Source organism: Zea mays, chromosome 3, assembly GCF_902167145.1.
Source record: "Zea mays cultivar B73 chromosome 3, Zm-B73-REFERENCE-NAM-5.0, whole genome shotgun sequence".
In the NCBI taxonomy this organism is placed as follows: domain Eukaryota; kingdom Viridiplantae; phylum Streptophyta; class Magnoliopsida; order Poales; family Poaceae; genus Zea; species Zea mays.
In genome coordinates this window covers 204,792,808-204,812,141 of record NC_050098.1, presented here as the reverse complement: position 1 = coordinate 204,812,141, position 19,334 = coordinate 204,792,808, and the positions used below count along the sequence as shown (strand labels likewise).

At 45.0% G+C, this 19,334-nt stretch overlaps 3 protein-coding genes and 1 long non-coding RNA gene across 5 annotated transcripts; 2 read left to right on the top strand and 2 right to left on the bottom strand.

The window, feature by feature from the left end:
- Positions 1–3,784: 3,784 nt before the first annotated feature.
- On the bottom strand, positions 3,785–4,663 carry LOC118476742 (uncharacterized). Its single transcript, XR_004857350.1, has 2 exons — positions 4,457–4,663; positions 3,785–4,336 (listed from the first exon to the last, which is right to left on the bottom strand). It is a non-coding gene; the product is annotated as an uncharacterized lncRNA (long non-coding RNA).
- Positions 4,664–7,238: 2,575 nt separating this feature from the next.
- LOC100278152 (uncharacterized) lies at positions 7,239–10,935 on the top strand. Of its 2 annotated transcripts, NM_001320344.1 has the most exons (4): positions 7,780–7,911; positions 8,316–9,590; positions 10,472–10,502; positions 10,578–10,935. In NM_001320344.1, the coding sequence occupies exons 1-4, from the start codon at positions 7,857–7,859 to the stop codon at positions 10,705–10,707; spliced, it is 1,491 nt and encodes a 496-aa protein (NP_001307273.1). In that variant the 5' UTR covers positions 7,780–7,856; the 3' UTR covers positions 10,708–10,935. The 2 variants fall into 2 exon arrangements, with proteins under 2 accessions (XP_035821689.1, NP_001307273.1); XM_035965796.1 differs by lacking the exons at positions 10,472–10,502; positions 10,578–10,935 and having other exon boundaries at positions 7,239–7,911; positions 8,316–9,908.
- Positions 10,936–11,791: 856 nt separating this feature from the next.
- Positions 11,792–12,656, top strand: LOC100283110 (profilin A). The gene is given in 3 exon segments (NM_001156012.1): positions 11,792–12,023; positions 12,126–12,263; positions 12,361–12,656. Coding segments are annotated over 3 exon segments (399 nt in total). The 5' UTR covers positions 11,792–11,897; the 3' UTR covers positions 12,496–12,656.
- A 612-nt stretch (positions 12,657–13,268) lies between these two features.
- On the bottom strand, positions 13,269–16,786 carry LOC103651228 (uncharacterized). The gene is made up of 8 exons (XM_020551019.2): positions 16,494–16,786; positions 16,284–16,400; positions 16,149–16,208; positions 15,761–15,850; positions 15,475–15,555; positions 14,756–14,815; positions 13,522–13,653; positions 13,269–13,379 (listed from the first exon to the last, which is right to left on the bottom strand). The coding sequence occupies exons 1-8, from the start codon at positions 16,518–16,520 to the stop codon at positions 13,269–13,271; spliced, it is 678 nt and encodes a 225-aa protein (XP_020406608.1). The 5' UTR covers positions 16,521–16,786.
- Positions 16,787–19,334: the final 2,548 nt, after the last annotated feature.

Genomic DNA, 19,334 nt, shown 5'->3' with positions numbered 1-19,334 from the left:
TACATTCTGATCTTTGTGAGATGAATGGTGTGTTGACAAAAGGTGGTAAGAGATACTTCATGACATTGATTGATGATGCGTCTAGATTTTGCTATGTATACTTGCTAAAAACTAAAGATGAGGCTTTAGACTACTTTAAAATCTATAAGGCTGAGGTTGAAAACCAACTAGAGAGAAAGATCAAACGTCTTAGATCAGATCGTGGTGGCGAGTTCTTTCCCAAAGTCTTTGATGATTTCTGTGCAGAACATGGCATTATTCATGAGAGGACTCCTCCCTATTCACCCGAGTCAAACGGGATTGCTGAAAGGAAAAACCGTACGTTGACTGACCTGGTGAATGCCATGTTAGACACTTGTGGTTTATCTAAGGCATGGTGGGGGGAGGCAGTCCTGACTTCATGTCATGTTCTGAATAGAATTCCTATGGGCAAAGAAGAGAAAACCCCTTATGAGAAGTGGGTTGGGAGAAAACCATCACTTTCATACTTGCGCACTTGGGGGTGCATGGCGAAAGTCAATGTACCAAATAATAAAAAGCGCAAGCTTGGTCCAAGGACAGTGGATTGTGTCTTTCTTGGATATGCTTCGTGTAGCATAGCTTATAGATTTTTAGTAGTTAAATCTGAAGTTCCTGATGTGTATGTTGATACTATTATGGAATCACGTGATGCTACTTTCTTTGAGCATATATTTCCAATGAAAGACATTCATAGCAATTCTAGATACTCTTCTGAGATAATTCCTGGACATAATACACCTATTGAGAGTTTTGAACAGCCACATGAAATTGTCCTAGAGGAGGATGACAATGATGCTCCTAAAAGGAGCAAGAGACAAAGGGTTGAAAAATCCTTTGGTAATGATTTCATTGTGTACCTTGTGGACGATACTCCTACTACCATTGCAGAAGCATTTGCATCTCCAGATGCAGATGATTGGAAAGAAGCAGTTCATAATGAGATGGACTCCATTCTTTCAAATGGTACGTGGGAAGTCACTGATCGACCCTATGGATGTAAACCCGTGGGTTGTAAGTGGGTGTTTAAAAAGAAGCTCAAGCCTGATGGTACAATTGAAAAGTACAAGGCTAGGCTTGTGGCTAAAGGCTATACTCAGAAAGAAGGAGAAGACTTCTTTGATACTTACTCACCTGTTGCTAGAATGACCACTATTCGAGTACTACTTTCTTTGGCTGCCTCGTATGGTCTCCTTGTTCATCAGATGGATGTAAAGACAGCTTTTCTTAATGGAGAGCTGGACGAGGAAATCTATATGGAACAGCCTGATGGATTTGTAGTAAAGGGTCAAGAAAGCAAGGTGTGCAAGTTATTGAAATCTTTGTATGGTCTGAAGCAAGCACCAAAGCAGTGGCATGAGAAGTTTGACACTACTCTAACGTCTGCAGGCTTTGCCATTAATGAGGCAGACAAGTGTGTATATTATCGCTGTGGTGGGGGCGAAGGAGTTATATTGTGCTTATATATTGATGATATATTGATATTTGGCACAAACATTGATGTGATCAATGAAGTCAAGTCTTTTCTATCAAAGAGTTTTGATATGAAAGATCTAGGAGAAGCTGATGTGATTCTAAACATCAAGCTGATTAAGGCAGATGGTGGGATTACTCTCTCGCAATCTCACTATGTTGAAAAGGTTTTGAAGCGATTTGGCTTCTCTGAGTGCAAACCTTCTCCAACACCTTATGATCCCAGTGTGACACTGCGAAAGAACAAGAGAATTGGTTTAGACCAATTGAGATACTCTCAGATTGTCGGTTCACTCATGTATCTTGCTGGTGCAACAAGGCCCAATATCTCGTTTGCTGTGAGCAAATTGAGTAGGTTCATGTCAAACCCCGGGACTGATCATTGGCATGCACTTGAGCGGGTTATGCGCTACCTGCAAGGTACAATGAGTTATGGAATTCACTATTCTGGTCAGCATGCAGTACTTGAAGGATATAGTGATTCGAACTGGATATCTGATGCAGACGAGCTTTATGCCACCAGTGGTTATGTCTTTACTATTGGTGGAGGTGCGGTATCATGGAGGTCATGCAAGCAGACCATTTTGACGAGGTCAACCATGGAAGCCGAGCTAGCTGCACTTGACACAGCAACCGTTGAGGCAGAATGGTTGCGTGAACTCTTGATGGACTTGCCGGTGGTTGAGAAACCAATACCAGCTATCCTTATGAACTGTGACAATCAGACAGTGATTGCTAAAGTGACGAGTTCTAAGGATAATGGAAAGTCATCAAGACATGTCAAAAGACGATTGAAGTCTGTCAGAAAGTTGAGAAACTCCGGAGTTATAAGTGTGACTTATATTTCAACAGATAAAAATCTGGCAGATCCTTTTACCAAGGGACTACCACGTAATGTGATAGAAATCGCATCGAGAGAGATGGGTATGAGACCCGAATAAAGTTGCCATGGTGGAAACCCAGTCTATGTGATCGGAGATCCCGTGAATTAGGTCCTGGGAAGAACAAGCCATTGGTGAACTGAGGAGAGTAACTTTTGACCCTCTCTAAGTAAAGATGCAATACTCTCAAATGCTGTAAGGCAGGTTGGCTTTGTGCCTTAATGTGTTCTGTTGGCTTGTATTAGCGAAGATGTTGTCCTGCAGAACATTCTTTGAAAGAACACACCTATATGAGTTAGACTGTCTAACGTCGCAGTCTATGAGATTTGGGTGATCTCTAGTAAACTCATGAAGAGACCTTGGAGTACGACGTATATGCTCCACCCGAGAAGGGGACTACTGGTAGCCAAGTACTGGTCATGACTTCAAGTGAAACCCATTCACGCAAAACTTGCAATTCAAGGCATAGTCCATTGTCCAAGTTGTGGGTTGGTGTAACTTGGAGTTCTAGGCGGAAGTTCAACTTAACAGTCTCTGCTGAAAAACTAGTATATTAAACAGTAGTGAACAGTGGCGAAAACTGCAGATGGGCATTTGAGATCTGGTGGGGGATTGTTAGGATTTATGGGCTTGGCCCAATTAAGAATTTCTAATAATTCCAGGAAAATCTCAAAAGCCCATATAAGTGGATGGCAAAGGGATAGGTGGAACCAATAGCACCATATTGCTAGCTCTTGTGGAGTAGAGCTAGCTTAAATATGGAAGCCACACTCACTCACCAAGTCATGGATGAGAGGAGAGAGTGTGGAGAGCCACACGCGCGCGCGCTCGCTCGCCTCGCCTGGCCTGGCCTGGCCTGGCCTGGCCGGGCCGGGGCGAAGGGCGCGGGCGCACGACATGCGCGTGAATGGTCCGCCGAAATCCGGCCCCTCGCCTTGCGGGGGCGCGACTACCTTTTGCCGTTTGATTTTTTGGTTTCTTGGCTGTTACGCTTATCCTAACCGATCGCTATAAAATCTCAACAATCAATTGCGAGATTTTCGTGGGCGGATAAGCACAGGGGGTCGCGGACTTGGCCCTATAAAAGGAGCCCGGCAGCCAGCCTCCATATCATCCCAGATCCCAGTTCACTTTCGCCTCTCTTCATAGCTGAGCCGCCTTTTAGTTCCCTTCGTCCCGACCGCAGAGGTGCATCTGCGATCAGGAGAGCAGGTCTCCGGAACCCTTCGTCTTCTAGATCCTGCACCGGGAGAGGGCGAATAAGGTTTTTGGGAAGCGTCTTCACGCGACTGCTCGTGATCTGCTGACCTCGTCGACCCAGCTGATCCTGGCGCGCGCCAACAATCAGTAAGTCTAATCAGTACGCATCATCTGATTTGGCTTTTATTTCAGTTCTTCTGATTTGGTCATGATTTATATTCGGAATTTAATTTGGAATTTGTCTAATTATTCAACATTTGCTGCGTGTTCTTAAACATGGAGTACTCTTTTTATGGGGAATGTTCCGTTATTCCATTTCACTGCCCCCCATTCGAATCTATCCATACACATATTCGTTCTTTCCATCGATAACCCAGAACCAAAGATTGGTCGATGCATTTACAAAAAAAAGAAGAATAGAACTTTAAATCCCAATCACTGCATTTGCTCCGTCCGCGTTGGTGGTAATCAAAACAGCGCATGCGCAATCGCAGGGCAATGCCACGGCGGCAAGATTGGCGTCTGCTACGGCCGCAACGCCGACGACCTTCCGGCGCCAGACAAGGTGGACTAGCTGTTCCCCCGGCTCCACGCCAGGCGCGGGCAGCATGCCATGGAGTGGCGGCCAGGCGTGCCCGCCAGGCGCCAGCCAGTCATGTGAACCCCGGCCAGGATCGTCCACGCACAGATCGCCACCGACCGCGTCGCTGTCCTGGGGATAGTGTTTCTGTTTCGGCGCCTCACCGCTGCTCGCCGCGCGCGTCCTGCCAGGGAAAAAAAGATAGACGAGAGATCATGGATGCGCCTCGAAGAACCCATGCCTCGGGGGGGGGGGGGGGGGGGGGGGGGGGGGGGGGGGGGGCGGGAGTCGGGACACCTGCTACCTGCCGTCTCACGGGGGAGTGGCGGCGCGTGCAGTGACGAAGCAAAATCCAGGGTTACAAGTCGTTTTAGGACAACGCTGATCAGGATTTTGGGTGACAAGACTGCATCCAAACGTTCGGTATAGCTATAGCCCTAGGTCGTCGGATGACCTGTGGAATGCATGGCTCTAGCATATGGGGCTCTCATTTTCAGCTGTCACTGTCGTGGGAGCTCTAGTCCGAGACGCTGGTGGTTTCGGATGCCAAGTGAGTCGTCCTTAGGGCATGTACAGTGGAGAGACACCAAAACGGTTCTCCAAGCACAGGAGACAACTAAGAGACTCTATTGTACAATGGAGTGTCTATAAACGTAGTCTATTAATAAATACAGAATTAAATGTATTTGTATAGCATCAGATCGATAGAACAGACGACAAATTCGTACAGTGGGAAGTGAGGCGTCTGTTGTTACTTGGTTTACGAGCCAGAGACGTCTCTTCACGGAGAGACGGCTCTAAGATTATTTTGCAAATAACACCTAAAACACTTTAAGAGCCCCCACATTAAACACCACTGTACATGCCCTTAGATACGGAGTAGCTTCCCGCGCCCGGCGGCGGCGGCGGACGACACAGTCAGAGCCAGAGCCGCCCCCTTCTGTTCCTGAGCGCTGCCTTCACGGCATGTCCGAACCTACCCGACACGTACGAAGAGACGTCGCGGACTCGACCTCTCTCCTCCCTCTGCTGCTCAGTAGCGAACGGAGCATCCATTCCAAACCAAGCAACGTATGGAAAGATCGCGACGCGACGCAGCTCGAGTCCATAGTCCACGCCACGCGGCCAATAGGTACAACTAGCTAGCTAGCTCCTGATTTCTCCTGCGGAAACGTTCAGCGTCGCAGGCAAGTGGCGGCGGCGGCGGCTTCATCCGACGGGCCCAATCCGACAGGCAACTGTACTCTGTAGCGTGACCTTAGAGATGGCCAAACGGGCCGCCCGGCCCGGCCCGGGCCCGATGAAGCCCGGCCAAGAACCGGGCCGCGGGCCCGCCAAGAACCGGGCCGGGTCTGCTGTGCCAGCGGGCTTAATTTTCTGTCCAAGCCCGGCCCGCAGCGGGCCTAAACGGGCCGGGCACGAAAAAACGGGCCAAAAAGCGGGCTAAACAAGCCGGTAAGCACGTTTAAGTGTAAAAAAACGGGCTTAACGGACTTAGAGGTAAACGGGTCGTGCCGGGCTAGCCCGCCGTGCTTAGTTTCCTGTCCAAGCCCGCCCGCTTATTCTACCGTGCTGGGCTCGGACCGGGCCCAAAAAGCGGGCTTCGTGCCGGGCTCACGGGCCTCGTACTTTTTGGCCATCTATAGACCTTACCGGGCCGGACTGGCCCGTTCCGCAGCCAATGAGCACGGCCATTCGCCAGTCGGCGGCAGAGATCGATTCAGTTGGGCAGATGGAGCGGATCGATTTGGATTGGATTGGATTGGATGCAGCAGGTGGCGGGCGGCCGACCGGCGGCTGCTGGGAGACGGAGGTTGGGATTGGAACAGGTAGCAGGCAGGCAGGCAAGAGCTGGGCCGCCGTTATGTATTGTTATCTCTTATTGGATGCCTGTGCTGGTCAACCGAATGGATAAGGAGAAGGAGGGATGGGTATTCGGACCATGATTTGGTCGTCATACGGAGTAGTTCGGCGGATTGGAGCCAGATCGTGATTCTTCATGACCAGTGACGTGCCGACGGCGAATGTAGCTCGCTGCCTTTCTCTTACGTCTTACACATGCAGCGCGCCAGAAGAGAAGATGATGAAGCGACGAGGATTTGTACTACTTTTTATTTTATTTTTTTTTTAAAAAAAAAACTAGTTACATGCTGTTGCGTTATATCGAGGTCATGGTTCTCTAGAGACACGTGAGCTTCGAGATCGAAATCGAATAGGACGCAGACGTGTAAAACTTTTTAATAGACAACGATTCGTATCAGATACGGACGCATCGACCAAAATTTAGGTGACTCCGTTAGATTCATATATTTGTAACGTGATGGATAACTAATAACGTTAAATTATGTCTATTTAATTTCAACCGTAGTTTGATACCATACTAAAAATTGATACAGTATATTCAAATTTGTTATCGTCGATACTTAAGTTTAAGTGTAAATTATTACGATTATCATTTACGTCATATTTCGTGAACCAAACGGAACCCTAGTATCATCAGACAAAATAATGACGTCAGTGCTTTTCAGACCCAGAGAAATGAAATTTGGAGTCTTTCTCCATCAGAAACTCATAGAGCTGCAGACGATTAGAGAAAGTGGAAAACAAGGCGGCGTGGCGGCCAGGGCCGGAATCACTTCACATTAGTGGCCTGGTAGCATATGCGGACCTCGCGCTTCTATGCTAAGGCCCAACCCGACCACACTTTGGTAATTTGCTGGGCCGCAGCCCACGCTCCTATCTGTCCCTATTTTCTCATTTTCTGCCATAGTGTCAGCGAAGGAGTTATAGAGCTGTTTATGTACTGGAACATTGCAACAAGTGAACGATACGATGCTGCTAGAAGAGTGAAGTTCATTTTTTTTAAAAAAAAAAACTATGTCCTAGATTTTTACTTTCAGATGACATATAGATAGAGACGCCCAAAAATAAAATAATCATTCTGTACAAAAATATAATTCTTTTCAGCTCTTTTTTTTCACATTGGAACGTGATGATAATAAATATAGATATACATATAAATTATGTTTATAAATTAATTAATGAATGTATATTTAGTCGAAATTAAATTATATTTTAGGACGGAGTCAGTAAATAACAAGATTTCAAATTTGGCTTTGGAAACAAAAGAGCTGCATTGAGCATGTTCGACCAAAGCGCAACTTCAGTACTAAGCCGTAGCCACAACGACAAAGCTTTCTCCTCTCACGGAGTGCTGTACCGATGCGTACTCCAGCGACTGACATGTGGGTCACTTTGCGTTCGTGTGGTCCTGGCCTATGCGACAACTTCCCACTTCCCTACCAGCAGACATTCCTCGCCCCCGTTTTTCCTGTGCCCTCGTCGTTCCGTTTCTCCACTGTTCCTTTCCGGACTTGAGCCGGCCTTGTTTGAACGCCCTCAGCTCCATTTCATAGCCACCGGCTGGCGTCCGCTCCCGCAACAGCCGTCACGCACTTCAATCCAGCAGCCTCTGCTCTGCCTGCGTCGCAGCCAGTGGCTCAGCGGCTGCGCCCGTGCCTGTCACGTCTTGTCCTCAATCTCTCTCTCTCTCTCTCAATCCTCACCTCTCCGGCTCTCTTTCTCCTCCCCAGTCCCCAACGGTGAGGCCCCCGCCGCGCAGCCCATCGACGCATTGCCGCTGCAAGCGCGGACACCGAGGGCTAGAAGCGGCGGCGGTGCCAGGGTTCGGCGCTCGGTCGGCAATGGCGAGGCGGCTTATGCTGGCGCTCCCTGTGCTCCTCTTCTTATTGCTCGTCGGTGAGTTGCTAGTGGCTTGTTGTTATTGAGAATGTTACGATCCTTCAGTTGCGTGCTTGTTTTAGTGTTGTTAGCAACGCGTGGACGGCGAGATGCCTTGCTTGCTCGACGAAAAGTACACGATTCGACTCTTCTTGCTCTTTGGTCTGGATGTTTTTTGCTGCGTGTTCTTAAACATGGAGTACTCTTTTTATGGGGAATGTTCCGTTCCATTTCACTGCCCCCATTCGAATCTATCCATACACATATTCGTTCTTTCCATTGATAACCCAGAACCAAAGATTGGTCGATGCATTTAAAAAAAAAGAAAAAAAGAAAAAAGAAGAGAACTTTAAATCCCAATCACTGCATTTGCTCCGTTCGCGTTGGTGGTGGTAATCAAAACAGCGCATGCGCAATCGCAGGGCAATGCCACGGCGGCAAGATTGGCGTCTGCTACGGCCGCAACGCCGACGACCTTCCGGCGCCAGACAAGGTGGCGCAGCTAATCCAGCAGCAGTCCATCAAGTACGTGCGCATCTACGACACCAACATCGACGTCATCAAGGCATTCGCCAACACCGGCGTCGAGCTCATGGTCGGCGTCCCCAACTCCGACCTCCTCGCCTTCGCGCAGTACCAGTCCAACGTCGACACATGGCTCAAGAACAGCATCCTCCCATACTACCCGGACACCATGATCACCTACATCACCGTCGGCGCCGAGGTCACCGAGAGCCCCACCAACGTCTCAGCCCTCGTCGTGCCAGCCATGCGCAATGTGCACACCGCGCTCAAGAAGGCCGGCCTGCACAAGAAGATCACCATCTCCAGCACCCACTCGCTCGGGATACTGTCCCGGTCGTTCCCGCCGTCTGCTGGGGCGTTCAACAGCAGCTACGCCTACTTCTTGAAGCCTATGCTCCAGTTCCTTGTGGAGAATCAGGCGCCGTTCATGGTGGATTTGTACCCCTACTATGCGTACCAGAACTCGCGGAGCAATGTGTCCCTCAACTACGCGCTGTTCTCGCCAGAGTCTCAGGATGTGATTGACCCAAACACTGGACTGGTTTACACTAACATGTTCGACGCCCAGGTCGATTCCATCTTCTTTGCGCTCATGGCTCTGAACTTCAAGACTTTGAAGATCATGATCACTGAGTCAGGGTGGCCAAACAAAGGGGCGGTCAAGGAGACTGGAGCCACACCAGACAATGCTCAGACCTACAATACCAATTTGATACGCCATGTTGTTAATGACAGCGGCACACCGGCGAAACCAGGGGAAGAGATTGATGTCTACATATTTTCATTGTTCAATGAGAACAGGAAACCTGGCATCGAGTCGGAGAGGAACTGGGGACTGTTTTTTCCTGATAAGAGCTCTATCTACAGCCTTGATTGGACGGGCCGAGGCAATGTGGATGTTATGACTGGAGCAAACATTACAAGTGCTAATGGTACCTGGTGTATTGCTTCAACTAATGCTTCAGAAACTGATCTGCAGAATGCCCTCAACTGGGCATGTGGTCCAGGCAACGTAGATTGTTCTGCCATTCAGCCAAGCCAACCCTGCTACCAGCCGGACACTTTAGCTTCCCATGCTTCGTATGCATTCAATAGCTACTACCAGCAAAATGGAGCCAACGTTGTGGCCTGTGACTTTGGAGGTGCCGGAATACGAACGACGAAAGATCCAAGTAAGAGTCCCATCCTTTTTTACTGTTATAGTGTTATGATAATCATGATGCTGTGCATGGTTTCATGATAACATCCATGTGCATATATTCAGGTTATGGATTATGTCTTTAGTTGATGTTGGAGTTATATACATAGGTTGCTCATATGGTATGATGGTTGCAGCATTTACTAGTACTCCCTTTCTTCTTCGTTCCAAATCGTAAAACATTTTGCCTTTCTAGATATGATGCATTACTAAAAAGCTATATATCTAGAAAGCCAAAAAAATTTACAATTTGGAATGAGTAACTAATTTCATGTTGATGAGGTGCCTTTTGCTATTATATATATATATATATATATATATATATATATATATATATATATATATATATATATATATATATATATATATATATATATATATATATATATATATATATATGTCTGAGAGAACAGTAGCCTACTTGCAATTGTGACTTTGCCTTCTGAGCCTGTGATTTTCTGTTTCTCCCCATTGCAATTTGCATAGATCATTGTGATTCTGAATACAGGCATAAGCAGTGTCTGTTCCCTCAGATTCATATGTTAGCCTTTTCAAGTGTTGAAAAGACTTGTGAGTTACTGTTGATGCTATAATTTTCTAACTTTGTTAACTTATTATAGCTTACTTGATTTTTGGATTCTTATCATGCATATTGAACAATGAAAATTTTGATGATAGAATGTTTTTTTGACTGAACTTGATGATAGAATGTTGCAACGTTTATTTCAATGCAGCTTATTGATTGGCATGCCAATAGATTATTGTTCGTTCCTTCATAAGCTCTATTAATAATGTATCTTCCTTTTTCTTACCAATGTAATAAGCTGTTTTACTTTATTTATTTCTGGCTTGCAGGTTATGACACTTGCGTCTATTTGGCTGCCGGGTACGAAATACTCTCTCACTCCTTTTGTATACTTCAGTGACACTCCACTAACATTTTTTTCCTTGTAACCTGAAGCAATAAGATGAGCACGACGAACTCAACATCTCTTCCAGCTCGCAGCGACTCCGGTCCAGTCCCATGCGCCAAATGCTTCGCCACTTTGCTCCCCATGCTGGCCATCGTGATGGCTGCAGTTATGGTGTGATCTATGGAAAAAAAAAATGCTCCAGCTAGCCTCCTTAAGACCTGAGATGAAAGGTGAATTGCGTAATGCTGCTGGTAACCATTGAAGTTCTGTTTTTGCCATGAGCAGTAGACTAGTAGTAGTCTAGTAGAGAGGCACCTTATGCTGTAGGAATTCTCTGGTCAGTTAAGATGTACATCGGCGCGCGGACAATATATATCAGCTGGTATTAAGAACTTGATATCGTATTATGCTGTGTTTCGGCTCTCATCCTCGCTGCATTTTGCATTAATTCTCGTGTTTCATGGTTCTTTTCTGAACTACTATGGTAGGTAGCACTAGATAGTCTTTTCCGGACATGGACCGATTATTGGATGCGTGCATGAAAATGTTGAAGTGGGAAGTGATGCGTGTATGAAAATGTTTAAGGTGGGAAGTACTATGCCAGATCGCTGTGGAGCAGCTGCACCATCATTGGATTTATGAGATGCTCCGGAGTCAGTTGTCAGAGTTTATCATTATACTCTAGATGCCTCCTTTTAAGCTGTATACATGCTTTTGTGCTTCTTTGTTGCCAATGATTCCTTTTTTGTGTGAAAATAGGCTAGATGTAGTGGAGATCTGCACGGTAATATCAACGATTCTTTTTTAATTCGACTCGTCACATTTGTTGGAAAAAAAAGCTCATTTACCAACTCTTCCAGAATGCATCAGACCTCAAATGGGGTAGGAGGGGGTATCGGAAAATTTGGGCTCAGGAAACCCAGCCCAGCAGGAGCAGCTTGGCTGGTGCTTTCGGCCAGGGTGGGGCGCGTCGTGCAGAGAGGCTGGAAAGTAAGATTCTGATGGTCCGCCAGCCACTCGGGAGGTACGAGTTGAGTTGCGTTGCAGGGCCCGGCGGCGACGACGTCCAGCCTATCTCGCACGTCTCTGGCGCTGGCGGTGGGGGCACGAGTCATCACGGCCAGTGGCGAGCTGCGCACAGGCACAGCGCACCAAAGGAAGGGCCGACGCCAAGTGGTGGCGATCCAGTCCTCCGCCACGCCGCGGCCCCCCGCCCCCCCGCGCGCCTCTATTTATACCGTGGCCGCCCCCTGGCACACCTGCGTACGTGAGCGCTAGCTCTTCCCACCAGTGAGATCGATCGAGCTTCCACCTCCTGTCATCCTCCTCTTGCAGGTCGCAGCTGAGCAGCAACAAGGCCGGAAAGGATGTCGTGGCAGACCTACGTCGACGAGCACCTCATGTGCGAGGTCGAGGGCCACCACCACCTCACCTCCGCCGCCATCATCGGCCACGACGGCACCGTCTGGGCCCAGAGCGCCGCATTCCCGCTGGTCAGCTCCCTCTCCGTTCGTTCGTTCCTTCCTTATTCTCTCTGGCCACCGCCGACCGGATCGGTCGCGTATGGCTGACACGCATGGCTCGCCGTGATCCAGTTCAAGCCTGAGGAGATGGCCAACATCATGAAGGACTTCGACGAGCCCGGGTTCCTGGCCCCGACCGGCCTCTTCCTCGGCCCCACCAAGTACATGGTCATCCAGGGCGAGCCCGGCGCCGTCATCCGCGGGAAGAAGGTACCTACCGCCGCCCGCGCGCCGATCTCGATCATATCTCCCGCCGATCTCTCCTTCCTGATCATAGCAGGTCTTTCCTTCTTTTTACGGTTTCCAGGGATCTGGAGGCATAACCGTGAAGAAGACCGGGGAGGCGCTGGTGGTCGGCATCTACGACGAGCCCATGACCCCCGGGCAGTGCAACATGGTGGTCGAGAGGCTCGGCGACTACCTCGTAGAGCAAGGCCTGTAAACGGAACTGCTTCAGTCCAAACGGAATTGTTTATAATTGGTGTCGTTCCGGCAAATAATTTTGTGTGGTTTCACCTAAAAATTTGGTTGTCTTATGATTTGTAAACCCAGAACAGTATCTATATGTGATTGAACTGCGCCTACCTATTCTTTTATTATACGGGAATATATGTATGTATTTCGTGCAATCTCTTCCAGTTTTTGAAAGCATATATATATATATATATATATATATATATATATATATATATATATATATATATATATATATATATATATATATATATATATATATATATATATATATATATATATATACACACTAGGTAAATGCCCGTGCGTTGCAACGGGAACATATAATACACGATAACCTATGTTCAAATGTGTGTTATATTGTTATGTAAAAAGGCTTCGTAATCAATTTGTGATCGAAACCATACATAAATTTTGTTATTTTAATTTAGTTATTTCATCATTACATTACAACCATCAATACCATGCAAACTTCTATATATCATAGTAGGGTGTTCGTACGTTGCGACAGAACACAAATTATTCAATAAAACATTAGTACACAATGATTACAGTTTGCCAGCTTCTGAATATCACAACATTTATAAGGTCAAATTAAGTTATGCTCTTTTGTACTTTGTTAAAAAACAAGACGAATTACAAACCAAATTTTACGCACACCATCTGATCATGAAGTTGAACAGAATTAATCAATCTCAAACCTGGATCAAGCAATCTCCACATTTCTAAAGATGCTCTCTTTCAGCTATTGTACACGCAGACTTCAAAACATTTGCGGCCTCTGGCAATTAAGTAGCTGCGAAGATCCTCCCACGTTGGCCTTAAACGTACAAGCGCACTGGTATCCCTAATCTGCAGAAAGCAGAACAAAATTAGAATTCCCAAAAGTGTTTCCCCATCACCCATCAAGTATGAGCTGAAGTTTCTTGCCAGTGATACATACATGATTCATTCAAGTAATGATAGAGCATAACAAAAAAAAGTAATTACAGACCTCATATAGTCCATCTTTCACAGGAACTCCAACCAACTCTTCCTCAACCTTAATTACAGACCTCATATGTAGAAACATCGCTTTCAACCAATGATCCTCTCTCCACCAGTACGCAAGCAGCTCTTCCCCCCTCTACATACAGTAACCAATAACATGAACTTCGAGAAAGCTAATAAAAATGGATAAACATATAGAGAATTGAATGTTAATCCAAGGATTATTTATTTGTTCAACACTAATATGCACAACAATATAACCCATGTAATCATCAACATTGGAAATGGTCCAATAGAAGAACCTTCTATAAGAAGGTAAAGAATTTTGACATGTTATTCATTTCAGCAATGTTCCTCTTAAAAGAAAATGGGAACAATTCTAGCACCCAGTAATCATTGGGTAAAACATACTTCCTCTGTCTCAAAATAGTAGTCATTTTAGCTCTTGTTTTTTATGTCCATATTCAAATGGATGAAGATGAACCTAAATAAATATATATAAAACACATACTTTAAGTATTGTATGAACCTAGTAATTAACTAAAACTAATTTTAATTTTGGACAGAGTATAAAGGAAAACATAATCATAATTATGGCTCAAGGACTGAGTTACCACAGCAGAAGAGACATTAAGTGCAAAAATCAGGTGAGTTATTCAGCAATGCATTTATGCATACATGACAGGATTAGACGACACAGGTCAGGGTGCTACATCAAACTCATGCTGCAATCTTACAGCCCCAGACGATGAATCAATACAATGCTCTGAAACCAAGAAGCCCACAATTCAGCTGAAACCAAGAGGGAAGCTGCAATCCCTGTCCGTAAAAAGCATGGTGTTAACAACAGAAACATATGCGATTCTGTATCGGTAATAATTAAGAAAAGTGGATCCGATGCAAAATATCACTATAACGCAAAACGTCAAATGTGAGACACAAGTGACTGCAAAGCAACATCAACATGTAGAATAGAGATAATAAGTTTAGAATCTCGTGAATGCAAAGCCACATCAATATGTAGAGTAGAGACAATTTAGAATTTGTTAACTTGGTATAAACATAATAAAGGATCCATACTCACAGAAACTGAAGAAGATACACTTCAATCAAGTGACTTCTGGATGAATGACTCAGGGCCATGACCAAGCAGTATGCTATCATTAGAAAAAGAAGAAAGAAATCATTTATCTACAACAGAAGAGAAATTGTTAGATCACGGTGGTCAGCCTTCAGACCAACTCCGACCATTCAGCAAGTAACAATGCCTCAAGTTCTTCTCTCCATTTCTCCAACTCCTGAAACACCATACGAATTGAGAAAATGAGGAAAGATGAGATGGCAGTAACAATGTACAGACCCAAAAAATATGCCTGTGCTATTTATAGGCTACACCCTGAACCTAGAAACTAAGTGGAGCGGTTTTGGCAATACACTATCCAATGGACTTTGTTGGCTATGATCAACAAAATAATAATGGTCTGTGGCACCATTATCGTTCTTGCAGGTTGTGCATACTCTCTTTTAGAAACCAGATACAGTTCTCCTGTTAGCACATATTATACTTCATGAAATATGACCCGGGATAATTATAACATAGCATTATAAATTCAACACGCATAAACACTGCAGAACAGGGTGATCATTTTGGGTTAAAGAGGGGCACCATTTTTGTAAGCCAGATTTTTATATTTCTATTTTCTAATGAGCTACACCGCCTGAACTATACAGGGGAAGCAAAACAAGCAGGGCTGCAGGAAAAGAATAATCTTATGACACAGTAACTGAAAGAGGAATAATTGAACTACTGAAGAAGAAACTGAGCAACAGTGAGTAAATTTAGGCACAAGCCACACAAAGGTATCTTAAAGACCGAAAAGACAATAGCTCAAAACAAAGAAATATCCAATCAAAGGATTCCATGATGTCACATTTGAAGTATGAACCAAGTAATTACTTGCAGATCTTTGGCTGCTTGCTCCCGTGATATTGCTTTCTGCTGCCTAGAACATTTTAGCACACCAATGCACAATATCCCCTATATATTCAAAGTTTTTTTAGTTAAATACATTTGTTAAGATGTAATAAGAGAAGGCAATGTTGACTGTTTGTTTTCATTGCACATCGTAAGATCATACTGTCGTACAGATTTTTATTTTGTATTTGGTATCCATCAACCAAATGATAATTAGTAAGAACATAAAATGCTTCTAAGAAGAAACAAAGTAATTTATTCCACCCACCTTTCTCAAGATTAAAACAAAATCTGATGCAGTGAGCATGCCTGTTATGGTTCCCTGGCGGTCATCCCAAAGAGGAACCAGAGCAAGACCCTATGAGACACAAAAGGTTCGAAGCTATTCTTAAATTATTAAACTGATGCCACGTATGCAGTGCAGATGAAAGAAGTGCCTGCTTCTAGGAGCGATTTTGTTGTGTTTTTAAACTGCAAACATAATAGGAAAACAAATTAAACTGCTACTTAAAAAGGCAAATAATTGCTAGCACAGCTTTAAAAATTCTTCAAAATGAAAGTAAAAACAGAGCAAAGTTGAAATGAGAGCAAACAAGCACCATAGAGGGAAAGTGAACTATTTGAAGCAACTCTAGCAAGCACAGTAACATACATACCTCATCATGCATTATTTTAAATGCTTGTTTAACAGGAAGCTGAGTGTCCAAAACTGTTAACTGAAATGTTCATATGAAATCTGATTATACACATAGTCTAAAGAGAAGTGCTGGCTTGCAAGAAATAAACCTAACCTTGCTAGAAAGGGGAACAACGTCATATATGGTATTGTGTAATAATATTCTAGAGACCACATGGCGGATAACTTCTATTTGCATGCTTGGGTTCTGAGATGATGGCTCCGGGGGCATTTTTGTTTATTTAAGGCCACAGTAAATAACAGACCATTAGTTATCAGGAATATGGAGAACAAGAAAATATAATGTTAAACTTCTGAGACATACTGTTTTCAAAATGGTACCCTTATCCATATTAGTTCCTCTGATAGAAGGCTCTGGCTGCACAACGGGTTGTACATTGTTTTCCACAAGCACTTCATTGCTGATCAGTCCATATTCATCACGTACAAAGGGTTTTGTCTAGCTGATTACTTAAAAATAGTTACTTGGTTTTATGTATTAAAAAATCTAGCTGATTACTTAAAAATAGTTACAGGTAAATCTTTATTTGAGAAAACAAAGATACAAACTCACTGTTCTAATGTTCTCTATTACTTAAAAATAGTTACAGGTAAATCTTTATTTGAGAAAACAAAAATACAAACTCATTGTTCTAATGTTCTCTAGTTTTTGAAGCAAAAATAATAGGTTCTAAAACTGTTCTCTACCTAATTAAGTTGGGTGGTGTAAGAGCTAAATCTTTGAAGCAAAAAATAATAGGTTCCAAAGCTGAAACAACACTTGTCTGTTAACCAAAAATCAGCTATGCAAATTTCTTCTGTATGAATAGTACAAGAGCAATCCCCGACGCAAGGCAAGTGCCTCGTTGATGCCAGCACAATGCTAGTGCAATGTTCACAGGAAGATCTTCAGATATCTGCACTTCAGGAACATCAGGAGGACTCATGGAAGTGAAATACTTAATTTTTAAGAAATTTAGTCCGTGTGAAGCGTGTATCAATATATGAATCACTTAATTTTTGATAAAGACAGATGCTCGGCAATCACCTACATTTTGTTCAGACTCAAACACAAACTACAGAGTTTTCACATAAAAATTAAAATCATGGTACAAGAATATTTCTAACTGCGAAGTGATGCTCGAGGCACCGCTGGCAATCCTGGTTTGTGTTTGAGTCAAATATATTTTTAACAAAAACCTATGTACATCAAACTAAGGTATCTATCTATAACTTACTTTCTGATTGGATGCCCAGTTCTCAAGAGAGTTTTTTGCTCTGTCCCTACTTGCTTCAGTCTCGGTAGGTTCAGTCACTGAATGAAAAGTGGAAATAATGGCATACCAAGAATAGTCTGAATTACTTGATTTGTAAAACATGATCTCCAAACAGGCAAATCACAAGCATAGCAGATAGTAGCAAAGTGGATATAATGACATATCAAAAGGCTTCTATAGACCAAAACAGCATTACCAAGTGACAAAAAACTTCTATAGACCAAAACAACAGTATTTTGTTGAGTGGAGGTAAATATGAGACTGTGATTGCAACACAAACAAATTTAGAAATAATTTTGCTTGGTAACCAAACTGTACAAAGACCAGGTTAACATATAGGCAAGTGATGGAGATAGGATTAAATCAACACAGGAGTTTCTACACGCCAACAATGTGATAGTGGAACAGACAATTGCATCCAAACACTGTAAAGACAATGTTTCTAGGAATGAAGTAGTAAAAAGTTCATTACCAGGGAAAATATGTACAGAATCACTCCTGCACTCCAAACATCAACCTCTGGGCCATAGTTTCTCTTTAGCACCTCTGGAGCCAACGAAACACATATAAGCTCATGGTTATGCATTTACAATAGACATATCTGCGGTCTGAAATTTATATATAAATCATGCGCCAATGTCAGAGCATACATGATTTTGTGAAGGTATGTGGAACCATTTTGATCTCTGATCCCACTCATAGCAAATAGCGTCAATAAGGTATCAGATTTGGTCAGAACCATGATCAGTTATTAGTTTCCCAGACGCTGAGCTGGTGGCTGGGGATGAACATAGTTAGTTACCTTGAGAAGATGCGTGTGCTGCAGTCTGAAATGTGCAGCCATGTCTTTCCCTAGATTGTTGGCGCAGATGGGGCAAACCTGAAGAAGATCATTTACAGAATCAATATTATAGGCTACAAATATAGTGTGATTAGAGACTGTATGCATCATCATGGATGGTTCTAAGTTTGCATAGTAGTAATGCTTACAACATTCCTGGTGTCAAAGCAATGTTCCTCCTGAAGGTGGTTGCAGATGAAGGGCACATCCACCTCGATGTAGCAAAAGGGCAAGGGAAGTACTCCCACAGCTCACCTGCATCCTCTGAAATACACAAAAAAATCGGCTGAAACCAAATCCAGGAATCAAAAGGAGTATTCTCTCTCTCCTTTCTCCAGGAGAAGCATGAATGGGCCAACAAGAGATCAGCTAGAAGACGGGCTCAAAGTAAACAGAAACTAAACCACATGTACCTGCAGCGCGAGGAAGGGTGGCATGTGGTGGAGGTGGTGGTTGGTGCCTGCCTCTGTCTGCAGGGAGGAAGCCGTAGTTGTAGCAAGCCTCTACCTCCATTAATTGCTTATCGCTGGCCTGGTGATTCTGGAGAGCGGATGGGATGGCGGCGATCCGGGCGGGAGAGAGCAGGGATTGCGGCGAGAGAGGAGAGTGGGGCGAGGACAGCCGGATCTGCGCGTCGAGGAGGAGATCTGCGCCGCGACATGGGAGGGGATCACGCGGACGGGTGGGGGAGCACAGCGAGGAGAGCCGAGGTCAGGAGCACAGTGAGCCTTCCATCAACGGAGCGCGAACGTGGGCACCGAGCGCCGCCGTCGCCGGGGCTTGATGTCGCGCCGCCGCCAGGGATGGGGCTCGGGGACGGTGCCGCCATGGCCTGGTCTCCTGCACCCGCGCCGTGGCCGGGGACGGGGACGTCGCGCCAGCCGCGGGCAGCCGCGCCCGCGCCGCCGTGGAGCCGCGCCGGCCGTGCCTGCGCGCCAGGGCCGCCGCGGATGCGCCCGCGCCGTCGCGGGGGTTTGCCATACGAAATCCTGGGCGGCGATGCGGTAGGGCGGGGCGGGGTGCGGTCGCGGGCGGGATGCGGGGTGGG

Excerpts from the sequence above, each read along its gene's own strand:
- LOC100278152 (NM_001320344.1), top strand. The coding sequence starts at position 7,857 with ATGGCGAGGCGGCTTATGCTGGCGCTCCCTGTGCTCCTCTTCTTATTG. Across the intron at positions 9,591-10,471 it reads ACGAACGACGAAAGATCCAA|GTTATGACACTTGCGTCTAT; the intron begins GTAAGAGTCCCA and ends TCTGGCTTGCAG. Across the intron at positions 10,503-10,577 it reads TGCGTCTATTTGGCTGCCGG|CAATAAGATGAGCACGACGA; the intron begins GTACGAAATACT and ends TGTAACCTGAAG.
- LOC103651228 (XM_020551019.2), bottom strand. The coding sequence starts at position 16,520 with ATGGATAAGGGTACCATTTTGAAAACA. Across the intron at positions 14,816-15,474 it reads AAGCAGCCAAAGATCTGCAA|GAGTTGGAGAAATGGAGAGA; the intron begins GTAATTACTTGG and ends ATGGTGTTTCAG. Across the intron at positions 13,654-14,755 it reads TTGCTGAATGGTCGGAGTTG|AGGGGGGAAGAGCTGCTTGC; the intron begins GTCTGAAGGCTG and ends TACTGTATGTAG.